The following is a 16,596-nucleotide window of genomic DNA, read 5'->3' as shown; positions in this document are numbered from 1 at the left end:
TGTGGCATTTGCTTGGTGACATTCTTCAGTAGACAGGAGTAAATCTCTAATCTAACAAAAGTCCTGTATACCTGAGCGTGACCCAGAAACTCTCAGACAAGACATGCTGAAAGGGAGGCTGAACGCAAAGTGCTGGGTGTAGAGTACATCACTGTTGAATGTGGAGATTGAATGTGGACAATAAATATACTAGATATTCAGAGGTCCTCATTTTAATAACTTAGTATTAGGAAGAGAAGTGTAGATATCTATTAACAATGCTTTTGAAGAAAATGGCAATCCTTTGCTCTGTTCGTAATTCAGTTGCTGGTAAGTAGACCCTGCGATAATGAACTGTTCTGACCATAGTTTCATTATTCCATCAAAAATAAGTGTTGTGATTTTTTGTTGTTGTATTTTTTTGAAAAACTTTTGGTAGTATGTTATTATCTGGGGATGCTTGAGTACTTAGTAAATTATACTAGGAAATTTCCTCCTCATTCGTTCTACAGCAATGGCAGCATCCAAGTGGTTTCTGTTTTACAAATACATCAACTGGAACATGAAGATTGTGGCTCTGAGAATGGCTCTGCCGAGCCAGTCGCTGTGCTTGGTGCAGAGCACAGGGCTGAAGCTCCCAGCTCCTGTAAGTGGCGTCGCGAGGTCAGCACCGTTGAATCCCTTCTGCAGCAGAAAGTCTGATTGTGGGTGTCAAGAGCCTAATAAGGAGCCTGTATGCTGCTATCCTCGTCTTGACGACCTAACTTGGCTGCAGACTGTTGGAGTTTGGGGTGTTCTTCCCCCCCCCCCCCCCCCCCCCCGGCAGTCACGTAAGAAGGTTTTTGTGGCCGCGTTCTGGTCTGTGACATCAGCGCCGCTTCCCTGGGGAACGCGGGCTCACGGAGACGTGAGGGACTTCACTGAGCCCTGCGTAGATATGGAAATCATCAGTGATAAAATATTCTTTAGTTTGCCTTTGATCTCTAGACAGTCTGGCACTGAAGTCAAAATCTTATTTTCGTGATCTTGGTAACCTGGGGAGTACTTTTGATTTGGGGATATGCATACGTAGGACAGAACTGTACAGGTACTGCATAAGTGGTTATGTTTTCCTTATGTTGACAGTTTTATATTAAGAATTCCAGTAATGGTTACTCATCTCATTTTATACTTTGGGAAAATTAAACTGGAACATTATTTCTTTACAGCAGGAATTCTTCTAAAATAATATGTAAAATCTTATAGAGAAGAAGGGAGTATTTCATCATCTTTAAATTGTCAAATAGATCCCAGTTACTGAAATACAGTGGATTAAAACATGCTGTTACCCTACTATAGGAACTGAAATTCATGGTTTACATGCTGACTGACACAGTAATATGTTGCATTTTCTTTAGCAGTGTTATACTTCCAGCCTATCATGTTGGAGGATTTTTCCTAATGGAAGCATTTTAGGTTGTGAAGATGATGCTGGTGGGAATTCAGAAATACTTACAAAGAACGTTTGCAAAGAACGATCTGAGTTTGACTGCTGAATTTGTAAGCCTTTAGAAGGTAGGATATCTGTTTGACAACCCTGATATGAAGGCCTTAGAAAACAGCCTCATCCTTGGGATATTAGCCTTTGCTTTCTATCTGCCTTTGATAGTTTCCTATGAAAAAGTTACTATCCCAGCAGAGCTGAAGTCAGTTGTAGCTAAAGTCTTGGTCAACACCACATCCTGCAGTGTGACCTGTGGGCTGGGCTTCAAAATGGAGGAGATGTGTGAGATCACTCCCGCCGGAGAGAGGAGGAATTGTACCTTACGCAGGTCGGACTGCCTGACCAGCTGGATTTGTGGCTTACTCCACTTCACAGTCCCTGTGGGCAAACCATTTGAGATCAGCTGCCTGACCTCAGATGTGACTGGCATTGATAGCCAAGCCTATATTTATACATGGAGGCTTGCCCAAGGCCTTATCACGACAAACGATGTTCTGTTCAGACCTTTCAAAAACCCTGATTCTGTCATCAGACTTTCCCCTGCCAGGGAATCTGATGCAGGGACTTACCGATGTGATGTGCAGATGATGAAGACATTCAAAGTCATCAAGAGGATCTACTTTGGGGTCAGAGTGATCCAAAAGGACTTGGTGGATCTGAACTTTCAAAAATCCTTGACTTTGGAGCAGAAAATAGCAGAAAATGAAGAGGAAGGAAACAAACAAAACATCACCCACATAGAAATGCGACAGCAGCAGAGCTTTTGGCAGAGTAAATTATTGAATGAACCCTTAATAGGAGTTGGAAGTGGGGTAATAGGAGGCGTCCTGGTGAGCATAAGTCTCTACTTTTTACGGAAGATTTGGAGAAGCAAAGCTTCAGGGAAATGAATTGAGTTTTACTGCAGTTTCTTGGCCCTATCTTGCTTATAGTAACATATATAAAAATATTAGAACTGATGCAGTTTCATGGTGATGTTGGTAACTTTTTTTTTCTGGCTGACATACTTTATTTCATCTGTTACCAGACTTGTGAAGCCTAACAAAGTATGGACTGCAGAGCTAGAGCTTGAGTCTGAATGGTGTAGTGCAGACAATACCTCCAGACAGGGCAAGGCAGTCAACCGCTACATTGTGTAGAAGGGTGGTTAATGTGGTGTTACTCCTGCAGTGATCTAGGCAGGAGTTAGAGGACACAGACAGCCACAGAAAATTGCCACTGCTTGCCACTGTCTTGCTGTGCTGCTCTGACTGGTCTTTACTCCAGCTCTATTTTTTTTTTTTTTTTGTAGCTAATACTTTGGGATCCTATTTTGTTTTTGTTTGTTTTTTGTTTTTTCAAATTTCTTCTGCCTTGCCCAGGGTTCTGTGTTGATGTGAGTTGATGCGGATCACTCGTTTTAGTAGGTGGTGTTTCTCCAGCAAGAGGTGCAGAGAAGTAAGGGCATCCTCAACCAGGGCCTAGAAACCAGGTTTCCTGCCTGCCTGGTGTCCTGTCTATCAAATCCAAGTGGTCTGGTCTCCGTAGTTGGGAGCGTGGGCACTATGGGTGGACTGCCACTGCCTACTTTCTCTATAGATGTTTAGATTTCTCTACTTGGAGCCTGGGTAACTGTAAGGTATCATCAAGCGATAGCTTCGAGCTACTTGTTTTCTTTGTGGTTTAGAACAGTGAAGCAGGATGCATAGCACAAGCAAATCTTCAAATCAAGCACCACTGCTTAGGAATATGACTGGATGCTTTTATGGCAACTCAGAACTGAGCTGTTTCCTAAAATCTTAAAGGGAAGGGGAAGAGTTTGTTTGGTCTGTGGCTCTTTCATTTCTTCTAATGATAATAAGTATAAAACATGCAGCAACTCGGTATGGAGTGCTGCTCTCCTTGGTAGCCAAATTTGCAGAGGGACCTATTAGGTGTCTTCTCTCTCTAGTTTGTCTCTATTTTACAGTAAACAACTATATTTACTAAGTCTCTTCCCTGTTTTTTTTTTCTTTTTTTTCCATGAAATGAAGTACAAGAACACATAGCACATCCAGTTCTGGGGAAAATAATGATATAGCTCTAATATTTATGATTGAAGCACACTATGCATACTGTTGTTTTTTTTTTTTAACCAGAACAAAATGTAGAAAGAGATAAGTATACAAGTAAATACCTTATCTGCAGAACACTTAATATAAAAAAAAAAAAACCAGATTGAAATGTAGTGAGCCAAATCTTCATGTACAATTAAGTAGGTAATAAGCATATTAGGACAATGATCTGTGGACCCTGGCGTTCTCTAACTACATTTGAGTGGAGAAACAAGCCTACTATCAGGCTAGAGTTCCCTATTTGTAATTCTACCGAGTTCTCTGCTTCTGCAAGGAAGCTTTAATGGGCACAAATAAGTGGCAAAAGTTTGTAAACTTGAGGGGGACCATTCTGCACTGACGGAAGAAGATGCCTCTTCCATGTATGTTTTCTGATAGTCCAACCGTGTTTATGTAGAACTGAAGGTGCCCTGGGTAGCATGTGTGGGAGTCTTTGGGAAGATGCACTCTTCCTTCCCGAGCCCTCTAGCTCCTCTGGGAGTAGACCAGTGGGTTGCTACACTGTCGTGACAGACAGCAAGGGACTGTATGTTGTTCCATCCGCTGACCTGGTCCCATGGGTCAGGAGCTCCTGAATGGTGATCCAATTGTCCAAGATTTTTTTGCTTCTGTTCTTTATCAGCTTCTTCTGGCTCAGCTCAACAATATTGAAGTTTCTTCTGCATTCATTGCTGGCTTTCTCTTTGCTCAGCTGTTCCCTCTGGCTCTGCATCTTAAACTCTTTTCTCTGTTTGTGTTCCTTGGCTAGGAGCATATGCTGCTTTCTTTGAGCTTTATTCCAGTATTTGCCAATCTTCAACTCACTAAGGGCATCCTCATCTGTGGTCGTCCCATTGCGTTCTTCTGTGATTTGCAAGGCCCTGTCTTTTAGTAGCCAGTTCTTGTGTTGCTTCTTCAAGGACTGCTTGCTCCTTCCATATGGCAGCCTCCATCTGCTCCCATTATCTCCTGCTTTGCCCTCTGGGCTTTTGTTCCATTGCTTTGGTTTTGCTGACACTCTAGCCTGGTTGCTTTGACACTCTACAGCAGCCCTTTCCTGCAGCAAGCTCATGTAGCTCCTGTAGTGACGTGCGTGATAAGGAAGTGTAACCTGTTCTGGGTCAGCAGTGATGTGTGTTGGTGAGCAGGAAGCTGGTTCTGATTCACTGCCCTGTTTTATTGATTTGTTGTTCTCATTTGCTTTACTCCTGTCCCGACTTGCTGCACCTTCCAGAGAGAGTTCACTTCTGTGCTGCGGCCCTTTCTCCTCAGCAGTGCTATTTTCACCAACCGGAAGGCACTTAGGGAGCCACTGGTCCTTCTGTTTGCATTGCTTGCACCCCTCCTGGCCTCCTGACCTGGGAGGCATTTGTTGTGCCCTGTTAATGTATCTATACTGGTTGCATCTGCCTTCCACGAGGTCTTGAAATCTCCTGTGCTTCTCTGCACTTATGCCACAGGAACTGGAATCGCTTAACTCATCATAGGTGAAGAAGTCATCGGTAGGTAGTCCACCCCTTGCAGATGTTATGCCAGCCCAGAGATCTATACTGGGACCATTCTGGCAATTGGCTTGTTCTTCTTCCACATCAGGCCCTGAATTCTCATCTGGCTGAGTGCTGATATCAGTAAAGCCAAGTCTGCTGTCCCACTCGGGATGAAGCAGAAATGCCTGTTTTTCTTCTTTGCCTTTAGCGCTTTCACTTTCTGCCTAAAAACAAACATCCACAAGCTGTTAGTTATCTTTGGGGCTATCCCGCTCTGGCTAAGCATGAATCATCTCTCTAAGCATCCTCCAAGCATATGCAGTGGCAGGATTTCTCTCTTGCCTTCAGCTGTTCCCACACTGCTGTGAACAGACTGAGGCATGGGCTCACCAAGCTCACAGAGACACTGGAGAGAGCTTCAGGGATGCGACAGCAGCTGCTGGAGCTCGGCTCATCTTGATGAATGAGGGCTAATGCCTGAAAAAGAGAAATGTAATGAGAGCAGGGAACACTAAATCCAGGTATAGCAGACCTAACTTGATGCAAGACTAAGGTGACTGAAAAAGATTTCCAGCAGGTATGGAGACAAAAACAGATGAGATACCTTGTAGTTCAACTTTTTGTCTTTTACTGTGGTGCAGAGTGCAGGAAGCAGGTAATTAGATTCATTTTCACTGTTGCAGTCCTGCGGCAACAAGTAATCAGAGACAGACCTGTGGAGAAACCAAACAGAAACAGAGGTTTATTCTGCCACAGCCCTGAGAGAGGGGTTCAGTTTGCTCTTTCGCATGCTGAGGATCGTATTCTTTTACTGTATGAATGACCGAAGCAGTAGCTAGGCAAGGGCTAAATATGGCTGGTTTAAGGTTAATGGATGCAGTGGATTAGAAATGCAGCTTGGAGAGATGTTGGCTGAGCCTGCATTTTGCATGCTGTGCTCAGACCTGCCCAGCATTAGCCTTCAGTAAGAATGTACCATGTGTAAAACCAACATGGTATTAAGAAGTGTAACAGGATCCATTCAAGATGGTAAACATCTGGCAAATCAACACAGGAGGCATTGCTTTTCCTTCTGTTCACTGTTTTCTTTAAAGACAGGTAAGGGTCTCATGGATGCAGCTAGTCTTGTAGCAAAGTTAGAACAGTGAGAAGCTCAAAAGATATAGAAGCAGCCTTCCTGAAACATTCACAAACCTGCCAGAATATAAATTTATAATATTGTGCTCAGTGTAGCTGAGGTAAGTCTCAGTATAGCCACTGTGTTTTAAATGTAATTGCTAATTTTTAGGAGGCGTTTCTTTATCTCGAGCAATGTATTGAACATACCCATCTAGGCAGAGATTAAAATCTGAGAGGGTACAGTTCTCCTCCTTATAGCGTTGCTCATCCTCCCCTCTGGAGTCAGTCTGGGTTGCAGCATCGGATGTTTGGGGAGGCTTGTGGGCTGACTTCTGCCCATGCACCTCCAGCATGATCTGCTCTCCTGTGCTTTGGAGAACTTCTAAGACCTCCTGTAAGCTGGCACAGGAGATATCTTTTCCATTGACCTGGTTAAAAGAGAAGTGCGTTACAAAATAGTCCATTCATGATTACTAATCTCGCTTTTGTTTTTTCAGTGCATGATTCCCTCTCCTTGCCAAAGAGCTCCCCCTGGCCCCAAAGCTGCTGACTCTGCTACAGAATAACTGTGAGAATTAACTGCTGGGAGGCTCAGAAACCTCTCGCTAATTTAAGAAAGAGACTGATGTAGGTAGGGCTTTTAATAGCTTCCTCATTCTGCTGCAGAAACGAGCGATGAGATCATATCTGTATTTCCAATGCGCTTATTAAGATTTCGGTGGAAAAAATCATTACAGCAAACTACATGTTTTGCACTGGTTTACTGTTAAGTTGCCCTTTTGATACCTGCTCTAGGTTAACTGGCTTCTTTTATTTTAAAACCTATTCCTGATCAACTTCAGTAAAATTTTTGCAAGCCTTTTTTAAGCAGGGTGGGACATGTTGATGTAGCCTTTTGCTCAAAGATTTAACACCACAGTTTGAGTTAACTCTGCATATAAGTAAGACCTAGATTTTTTTTGTTCCATCTCATCACCTCCCTCTCGAAACTCTTATCACCCCCAAAGAATTCTGCTCTTCCCGCAGCCTTTAACAAGCAGCCTGGACTTCAGGCTCCTCGGGGAGCCTGCTGTGTGCCAGACTGAGTTTATCCAGTCCACATCTCTTCTGTCAATGAGCTGCTTTGTGGCTGGTGCCTGAAGCATACATCGCAGGGTAGGCAAAGGGCATCCACCCTTTTTGCTATACATAAGTGAGAATGCGAATTTTTCATAAAGACTGAAAAAGGCACTTTCCACACGCCAGATATATGCCGAGCTCTTTTTGCCTACTGAATACGAAGAAACGGGCAACTGAACTTTGTAACTTAGAGATACCTGTCACGGGAGAAAGGAAAGTGCTGTCAGCAGCCATACTTGCTGCCTGCTCTCCTGGGTGTCTTCCTGGGTGGGATGAGACCCCCTCCTGTCATATCTGGGGCAGGATGCAGATCCCCTCTGTGCTGAAGAACTCCCCCAGTAACAGGAGCAGACATATACTTGGTTTGGGAGCTAATAGTTAAAATCAACAAAGAGAAGCTGCCCCATCTGGAAGGGTCTCTTTGCCCTTTGTAATGTAAATGCAAGGCTTGCATCCTGTGGGCAGCTGTGTTTCAGAAATGCAGGAAGATTACATGAAAGGTCCAGGACAATCCATTTTCTCCCTGCTCAGCTGAGGAGGTCAGAGTGGGAGCCAAAAGGGTGGTTCATCTTTTTAGAGAAAGAATTTTCAGTTCCTTTACAAAGCAATTGTATCCTCCCTTTTTTGCCAGGAGGAAGACAAATACCTGGAGTGGGAAAGGTTAATATGTTTTTTAATGTTTATTTTAAGGTGGAGGGCAGTGTTGTATAGTATGGTTCCAGCTATCAGAAAGGATGAAACTGGGCCTTTTATTGACCTAGTTCCTGTTTGACATGGCCCTTGCCTTGTCTGTGTTCATGTTTTATAACAGTTTAAAACGTGCTGTCTAGCATTTGCTCCAGTAGGTCTATGGGAGGGGGCAGGAAGGGAGAGCAGTCTGAGCTGTGGGAAAAGTTACAAAGGGGGAATATGGGAGGTAGGAGCTGTGCAGGGAGGTCAGTGAGAGCAGCTGGAGCAAGGATCCCTCGAAACAGCCTTCTCTCTCCATCCCTGCACTTCTTTCTGTCTCTTCCTGTGATTTGTGCATTTCCTTGGTTGTCGTATCTGTTCACCCAATGTAAGCAGCTGATTTGTAGAAAAACATGTCTTTTTCTGCTCTGAGTTGGTAGCATGGTGCCTAAATTGTTGCCTCCAATTGTTGCTGTTTCTCCCTCACCTGCAGGAGAAGATCTCGGAGCAACTGTACGCAAACCCTGCTTGCTACAGACTCCCAGCTGGAGATATTTACTGGTACAAACTTCTGCTGCCTGCTGATGGCCCTAAGTATTAGGAAGCAATTAGTATTGTACATACTAAAACCAGACAGATTGCATGAGGGAGGAAGTCAATTTGCTAATAGCATTATCACTTTGAAAGAAAGATGTAATAACAGAATGGAGGAGCACAGGCAGCTGTTAAGATTGCTGTTAGCTACTGAAGCTTATCTAAATTGAATAACTAGATTGCCTTAACTGCTGGAATTTGAATGGCAACAAAGAGGAAAACAAACCCCATATGCTTCTTTTGCAGCAAGATGTGGCTGTCTGACTTTTCCGTCCTCTGCACATTGATCTGTATTAGTTCATTTACTTGTTCCTGCAGTCTCCTGAAGCAGATCTGCGCTCTGCTGAAATATATTGAACAGTAGCGCTCTGCTGTGTTCTTGTTCCCTGCTTTCCCCAGCACCCTTCTTCCTTCTCACATGCTGCTTTTCCTCTCCCTTTGCCTCATTTGTTTAGTATCTCATTTACTGCAGACGTTCCTAAGCCTCGCTCAGGATAAAGGAAGTAACTAGACACGTGATAATTTTCTTGGTGACCTTTGCTTTTATACAGCACCTTTCCTAGTCAGGTATTTCAAAGTATTTTACAAAATAATAGAGAATCTGCTTCTGTGAAAGCAGCAACTCTGCTGGCGAATGCACTGGCAATCAAGTCCTCAGTGGTAGCGCTCAGACTGCTTTAGAGGCTGATCGCAAGCCAGACATTTGTATTTGCGTACCTCCCATAGAGATTTTTAGGAGGTAAAATGTGAAATACACTTCTTAAGGCTAGGAAATGCAGGGGAGTGCGTAACTAACTGCGTAATGAACCCCAAGGACCGTGTCAGACCTGGTCCCCGCTGTTCTGAGGACGCTGCCTTGCCAGTGAATGTTTCCTCCCAAGTCCAAAGAGCGATCCTTTTGAAAAAGGGCGAAATTCAGAGGTCAGTCTCCCCTTTCCTGTGGCCCCCTTCCCCTGCCAAAGGGAGTCCAGCAGGGAGGGCCTGAGGCTGTGTGGATGCAGGGCGCGAGTGCTTGCGAACCAGGCTACCTCCTGCTTGCAGTGAGGCTGATTTAAGCCTAGGGCAAGTCTCAGCACAGATGCACTGAGCAGCTATTGATGTTTTGCCTTTCTTCTGCCCTGTATTTTTTCACCAGCAATTGCAGCTTTTTGGCAGTGACTTCTGCCACAAAATACTGCTTAAATATGTGCATTTGTTGCCTATATCTAGTAATGCCAGCTTAGACCTGCAAAACGTGTGCAAAACAACACTGATGCTAAATATTATTCTAGTTCATGTGTCATCTTAGGTCAAGTACAGAAAAACAAATTTGCTACTGTAGCACTAATCCTAAGCAGGAGTGTTTTAATTAACTCTAAATTAGAATGTGCTGAATCAGATGTAGACTATTATGAGCTTTTTTGTGCATAGTTCAGATAACTGTTGACTTGTTCCCATGACTTAGTTTGATCAGAGCCTTTAGACCAGAGTTATTTAGAAGTAAATAGATGAACTCCTCCCTATGCTTTGACTGGTTTGAGTCTTCTTCTTTAGCGAGGGTTTTGTCTTTGGCTTCAGTGAGGGTCAATGCATCAACAGTGTTGAACAGCAGCTGAGTGCCAATAAGGGCCAAATTCTTTTTAGGCAGTAAAAGATGATTGTTCAAGTTTTCAAATATTACATGCCAAATTTTTTTGAAAATCTTGCTTCCTGGTAGGTACTAACCCCCCAAAATGATAGGACAGAAGTAAATAATAGAAGGGTACGGTAAAACAAAAACCTCAGTAGCAAAGATCTGTGCAAAGCATTAAAGATGCTGTTGCTCTGTTGTTCCTGATGCTATAAACATTGCTTTATTTTGCCCCCTGTTGTCCACGGAGATAACAAGCTCAATTGCTTATTTTTTTGAGTGGGAGTTTTATGAGAAGCTGGGGTTGTGTTGCTTGTCTGAGCAACCACTTACATCAGCAAAGTCCATCCTCATCGCCTGATATGGAATAAGAGAAAACACAGGGTATGAAGCACTTTCAAAGTGGGAGGAAACATCTCTTACGTACATGGCTTTAAAGATTTACTCACAGAGGTAATTTACTTGTACCTTGATTTGGTCCCAGAAGGAGAGAAGAAAGATCATTTTCAAGCTGTTCCTCTTTCTTGAAGCTTTCGTTATAGGCTTCCCAGGAACGAAGCCGGCTCTGCTGGTATTACAAGCCTCGTTTGAGTTCTCTCTGCCGGTCTGTCCCAGTTTCTGAGTTCATTCAAATCAGCATCTGTCTCTGTTCCTTACATTTAAAAAAGCTGCCCTTGTTTATCTTCCTGGGGGAGAGAGGTCTTTCATTAACCCCTGGGACCAATCCCCAGGCCCATTTGTCTAAGCTTGTTTGTGGAAACTGCCTGTTTCTACTTGATACTTTTTCAGTTCCAAGGAAGGTCTGCTTTTATTTTGTCTCTTTACATCTGTTTTGTGAGAGGGGAGCTGGATCGGTGTAAATCCTTTGCTTGCCCGTTTGGTATTTGCAAGTGAAGTGACAGTTGTATAGGAAGCGATTAGTGAAATCTCTGTGCTAGGATCCAGGCTGGGGACCCAGAGAGCAGCGGGCATCGTTGTGTGGGCAGCAACCACGGGACTGGACAACGTGAAACCCGGAAACAAGAAATCCTTTAAAATGTCTATGGACACTTAATGAGGAGGATGTTTTTTCAGGTGGGGCACAAACCATTAGCTATTGGGGAGATTCCTTTTAATTCTTGAGGTGTTTTGTTTTCATTCCAATTTAAAGGGATTTGCTTGAGCCATCTCTTTCTGTGACTTTAAACAAAGGAGCAGTAAACCAATTCAGCCTCCCTCCTCCTCTAAGAAAACCCCCAAACAGCTCGTATTAATTTGAACCTTTTATTGAAATGTTTTAAGTTTCACAGAAGGCTAAAGAACTGTTTCCTCTTGGTATCTATGTAGAAAAATAGCTGGTAGGATGCTGAAATATCACAATTAGTATGCATAATAGTTTCGGGCTCAGTACCCAAAATATTTGCAGGAAGCCTTTGCTTGAAATGCACGGACACTCCTAGATAAACCGTAGTTAGTTCTTAAATGCAGCGGAGCTCTTGTGTGCTTATAAAACTCAGCTTGTTCTGGCCCTCTGCCTCGGGAAGGCCAGGACGGATGCGCGAGCGATGCCTTGCAGCGAGTCGTCGCCCCGGCAGCGGCAGCGCGCGTGGCTTCCTGGCGTGCTCTCTCCACGGGGCCGCGCTTGCCTTTCCAGCAGGACCCGCCTGTTTGTCAGAGGCAATACGTTTGTCTGCTTAAATTGCATGATGCGCGCTGGCATCTAATGATGGTTCTTGAGAAAGCAGAAGTGGCCTTGTGGGGGGGGGGGGGGGCTGGGGAATAATAAATCTGAGTCCAGGCCATTCCCTGCTGGTTCCCGTAATGATGCTTATCTTGCCTTTGCAAAACCCCGTCACAGTGTGAATCCCTGAGCTAATTAACGGCCCCGGCGAGCTGCGGCTGAGCCCGCAGCTCTGCACAGAGAGAGGCCGTAGCCTGCAAGGGGGCCCGAGCACACCTGGGCCCGGCCTCTCGGGGCCGTTTCCCTTTACCAGGTCTGCTTTGCAGCGGGTGCTGGGATAGTGCCTGGAGGCAGGGAGTGCTTGCATGGCAACCAAATACCCTTGTCACCTTAACCTCTTGATAGCTGTAGCTTCTCTGAAGAGGAGCAGCAGCCCTGGGCCTGGCCATGGGCAGTGTGTCTCTCCTCCTTCCCTCGCTCCTTCTTTCTTTTCCTCCCTCCCGGGGGTCAGAGTGGGTCTCCCTCACTGCTCTGCTTGGGGCTGCTCTGCGCCAGGAGCATGACAACGGTGACCCGCCACAGCATGGTCTTTGAAATCTCCCAGGGACAGCTCCGAGCTGGAATTTAACAATCCAAATTCAAAAGACTATTTGGGGTTATTTATGGCATTTTGGCAGAAAGTGACCCTTTTGCTTTTGTTGAGATGAGGCCTGGATATGTGATGCCTTACTATAAAACACTTTCTTACTTCTGAGCTGATTTATAGAATTTTAGCCTGTAAACAGACGTGCATCTAGGGTGGGCTGCAGAAATGGCCTTGGATGACACTTGCTGTGGCCCAGTGCTGCTGAACTCCTTTCCTCATCCATCTGCTTTCCACACTACGGTTGTATCTGGCTGCAGCTTAGCTTCAGTGGAGACCCTTAAGGCCTTGTACAGTTGCTCTGGTTGGTCTCCTGACATCCTTCCTGAAGGTGGAAGGAAATTAATAGGTTTTTATTTATTTATTTAAGGCCAGAAGGAATGACTGTGGTGAATTCATCTGACATAATGAATGTTCAGGCAGTACTCCTACCAGTGAGGGCAATGATTTTCTACAACATAAGCAAAGCTTTGCAATTAGCTTGTGGCTGATCCCGTGGATAGCTTTTCTGTAAATTTTCGAGTCTTGATGTGAACCCTGTGATTGATGAGGAAGCTTCTTGGCAAGCTGTTCCAGCAATCAGTTACCCTTTCTGCTGATAAGCTGCATGAAATTTCCAATCTGAGTTTTCTAGCATTAGTTTTTGGTCACTGGGATACTAGCCAGATAGATGATGTTATGTTAATGTATCTAATCACACCCTCAAAACCAGCAATTGCTTGCACCAAGGATAGTCTCGCCTCACTGTCATGTCACTGAATTCAGGCTTCCTCTATCTTAATTCAATTAACTTTTGCTGAGGAGTTCAGCTCTATGTGGCTGGAGTCTCAGCGGGCTCCTCGTTTGTGTTAACGTGCGCAATTGGCGGTCAGGAGGAAAAATGTAGTCCTGGCCCGGGGGGACTCCTGCGCAAGCACAAACTAATCGTGTTTAAAGCTGGACAGAAGTACTCCAGACTCCAGTAGTTGTCCCAAGTCTCTGAGGATCTTTATTTATGAACTGCGTGCTACTGTAGTCAATAAATAACTATAATTACAGTAAATACAGTATGTTTACAATGTTTCCTGTTTGTTTTTCTTAAAAAAATAGGGTACAACGAAATTATTGAGAAGAAAACTGTCCTGGTCCTGTGTAGTGAAGTTTGATTAAAATATTCACAGCAGAAGGTTTATATGGATGGAGGAAAGCTTTGCGGGTTTAGTGCAGATGGGATTTAGAGACTCCCTCACCTCCCCAAGGCATTAGCTGAATGTGATGCCTGCGTTGTCCAACTGATTCCTTGGTAAAGGTGTGAGAGCGTTTCCCTTTGGGACAGAGCACCTGGTCTGCCCTGCTGTAAATCTGATATTCCTGATTCCAACCCATGTAGCTGAGTGCTGAATTTAGCTCAGACAACCTAAAACCAGAAATGCAATATTCAGTGTGAAAGTTCAATAGTGTCAGGTGGAAGTTTGTCATGGTGAATATGAGTAAGTCAGAGTGTATGGCTTCTCTCGATTGAGAGTCTCAGAGCACTTGCCGCTCGATGCTTACTCCTTACAGCGTCCCTTTGAGGTTGGTGCTGCTAGCAAGCAGTTGGATGGACCCTGGGATAGCTGTCCTTAGCAGGCCGGTGCAGTGCTGGGAGCAGAAACCATGGGTCTTAACTCCAGTTCCTGTAACTTAATCCCTAAAGCAAACACTCAGGCCAATTAAATTTAGGGGATTCTTAATGAGGCAGGAAATTGATTTGCAGCTTAGTGCAATAGTGTAAATCCAACAAACCCTGTTAAGATGTTTGAAACCTTATTTTTTTCCACTGGCTTTGAACATCTTTCCTTTTAACCCCTCTGCTGCATTTTAGGAAGCTCTGACCAGCTTCACAATCTGCTGCTTCCGCATCCTTTCCGCCTCTTGGTGGCTCTGGCTATGTGCCAAAGTGTATGTATATATAAAGCTATATATGTAGTTTTGTATCGTCCAGATAAAATTCAACTAGCTACAGATGCTGTCTTGGCTGTGCCTTACTAAAGGAGCAGGAGGATGTATCAATCTTTGTGTATGTCACCCAACCCCCTGATAAATAACATGGAAAAATGGACTGCCTAAGACAAAGCAGGCTTCCTCTTAATGTAGCTTGCTGTCTACACACGAAAACTGAGCTGTCTGGTCCAGAGTGGGCTATTTAGCCTGTAACCACCTGGCCTGAACTTGGCCTTTCTCATCTACCAATGTTGGAAGTGAAAAATCGTTAACTGCCCCTCTCCCTCCCCAACATACTCTATCCTTCACCCATGATGTTGCCCCATGCTTACCTGCACTGTTTTATAGTGTGCCCCTGTCTTTTCTGTTCTGCAGCTCTTGAGTGTCAATGAATTCCCCCACAAATTACCAAAAACCTATGGGGGAGAGACTACCTGTTTACCATATGCTTATTTCAGGGCTTCTTTATTATAATGCTCAGGAAACCTTTACATCAGCCGAACTATGACTAGGTGAGCTGAGCACTAACAGCCAGGTGGCAGAGAGAGCTCGGAGACGAGGACAGGCTCGCCCTTGTGCAAGGACTCATGCGGGCGGCTGCTCAACCTTGCTGCAGCCTGTCCTGCCGTGGACGTGCTGTCTTTGGTGCCTGAGCTGGGCAGTTTAAATTAACTCCAATATTTGGCATGAGCTGCGGTCACACCTTTGACAGCAGTGTGAATAAACAGATGCTTTCAAACTGCAAAGTACTTGCAAATACACGATGACCAGCTTATGCCTTTTCAGAAAGGGGAACTGAGGCAGAGAATGGCGAAATAGTTGCTTGGAGTCGTAGATGGAGTCAGTGTGTGTACCTTTTTGCATGCATGCATAATGCTTAAAATATTGCAAAAACTAAGCAATGTTTTGGTTTAAAATGTGTACTGACAATGCTACTGAATATCAAACATACCGTTTTATCTTTTCAAAGAAGAGGCATACCTTGTTTTCAAATTGAAGCCATTTAACTTTCAAGGGGATCTACTTGTAAGTCACTTAAAGGTTTTAGAAAATGTTGTCCATGTATTTCACATATTAGAATATATTCAGCCCATTTGCAACGCAGAGCAGTGCTAACTGGATCGTTTGAAATCCAACTCATGTAAGTTCTCAGTTCTTGTATAAAATCTGCCTGTGATCTAATTCAACAAAGAAACGTATGGAAAATGCATTAACCTTCCCAGGTTACGAGTTGCTGCTATGTAAAACCCAGTGGCATTGCAGCATTTAGATACTGCGTTCACCATGTCGTTTTAAAGTGTCTTGCTTTCCAGCGCTGTAAAGTTAAATGAAATGAATGTAGCTACTAGTAATGCCAGACATATTTGGAAGCATCTGTTGAGAGCCGTGTTTATGTAAGAGACATTGCATGGCCTGCGTTGTTAGACCTAGATGGATGCTGAATCTCAGTCCTTGAATTTTCCAGGAGTAACTAGCTTAGCTTTGCTTGCTTGTGGGAACTCCCTGGGAAAGCAGGCAGTTCAGCTGCCCTGGATGGGGCTGATGACATGCAGTGGGGCTGTCACAGGTAGCCTCACGTAGAGTCTGTGCCTGAAACTGGAACGAATGCGGTTGCAGCAAAGCAGGGCGTGTGGGCTGCACGCCGGAGCAGCTCCCTCCTGCAGCAGTGGACTCCTTCCCGAGGAGTGCAGCAGGCTTTTCAGGGAGTTAACCAGGGAGTTATCTTCTAGTCCCACCCTGCAGGGTATTCAGCAGGATCACATGCGGGGTGACTCCAGCTTCTGCGTCTCAGTTCACTGAAGGCTCTTGGGGCATGTCATTTTATCCTTCTGCTTTTGTCTGCTTCTCTGCCAAATAGGGTCCGCACTTCTGTAGGGGTGCTGCGTGAGTCATCCAGCAGTGCTTTGAAGTTCCATAGCTCTAGACAGATTATGCCTCCTAAATATTATCATCATGGCTAGCACTAGTTCTGCATATTGATCAGAACTTGAACTGTTGTCCAAGCCCCAATTTGCTATGTTTTTGAGATAACACTGAATTCCTAATTTTCCTTTTATCCCATCTTTTGTGGGAGAAAGGTTGAAGGCCCAGCAAGATTGAGGTGATGAGATAACAAAAATGTTGAATTATTAACAACATAAAATATTTTCCCAAAAAAGCTTCTGAACATTAATAAAAATATTTTAAAATCTTCAAAAAC

General features: G+C 44.3%; 2 protein-coding genes across 2 annotated transcripts; one reads left to right on the top strand and one right to left on the bottom strand.

Moving 5' to 3' along the window:
- The first annotated feature begins 1,460 nt into the window (after positions 1 to 1,460).
- TMEM81 (transmembrane protein 81) lies at positions 1,461 to 2,520 on the top strand. Its single transcript, XM_009672238.2, has one exon. It carries the CDS (start codon positions 1,561 to 1,563, stop codon positions 2,350 to 2,352), a length of 792 nt encoding a protein of 263 aa, XP_009670533.2. The 5' UTR covers positions 1,461 to 1,560; the 3' UTR covers positions 2,353 to 2,520.
- A 664-nt stretch (positions 2,521 to 3,184) lies between these two features.
- LOC138062149 (PDZ domain-containing RING finger protein 4-like) lies at positions 3,185 to 10,767 on the bottom strand. Its single transcript, XM_068918619.1, has 5 exons — positions 10,600 to 10,767; positions 6,348 to 6,568; positions 5,626 to 5,734; positions 5,412 to 5,498; positions 3,185 to 5,245 (listed from the first exon to the last, which is right to left on the bottom strand). Exons 1-5 carry the CDS (start codon positions 10,633 to 10,635, stop codon positions 4,052 to 4,054), a joined length of 1,647 nt encoding a protein of 548 aa, XP_068774720.1. The 5' UTR covers positions 10,636 to 10,767; the 3' UTR covers positions 3,185 to 4,051.
- Positions 10,768 to 16,596: the final 5,829 nt, after the last annotated feature.

This window comes from Struthio camelus, chromosome 24, assembly GCF_040807025.1.
Source record: "Struthio camelus isolate bStrCam1 chromosome 24, bStrCam1.hap1, whole genome shotgun sequence".
NCBI classification, from domain to species: domain Eukaryota; kingdom Metazoa; phylum Chordata; class Aves; order Struthioniformes; family Struthionidae; genus Struthio; species Struthio camelus.
Note: the sequence above shows the minus strand (reverse complement) of the source record. Positions and strands in the feature narration are given on the sequence as shown.

What these genes read in the sequence shown, in the direction of transcription:
- TMEM81 (XM_009672238.2), top strand. Translation starts at nt 1,561, where the DNA reads ATGAAGGCCTTAGAAAACAGCCTCATCCTTGGGATATTAGCCTTTGCT.
- LOC138062149 (XM_068918619.1), bottom strand. Translation starts at nt 10,635, where the DNA reads ATGATCTTTCTTCTCTCCTTCTGGGACCAAATCAAG. An exon ending in CCTTCTGGGACCAAATCAAG is followed by an intron (nt 6,569 to 10,599) that starts GTACAAGTAAAT and finishes TCTTTTAACCAG; the next exon opens with GTCAATGGAAAAGATATCTC. An exon ending in ACAAAAAGTTGAACTACAAG is followed by an intron (nt 5,499 to 5,625) that starts GTATCTCATCTG and finishes TCTCTTTTTCAG; the next exon opens with GCATTAGCCCTCATTCATCA.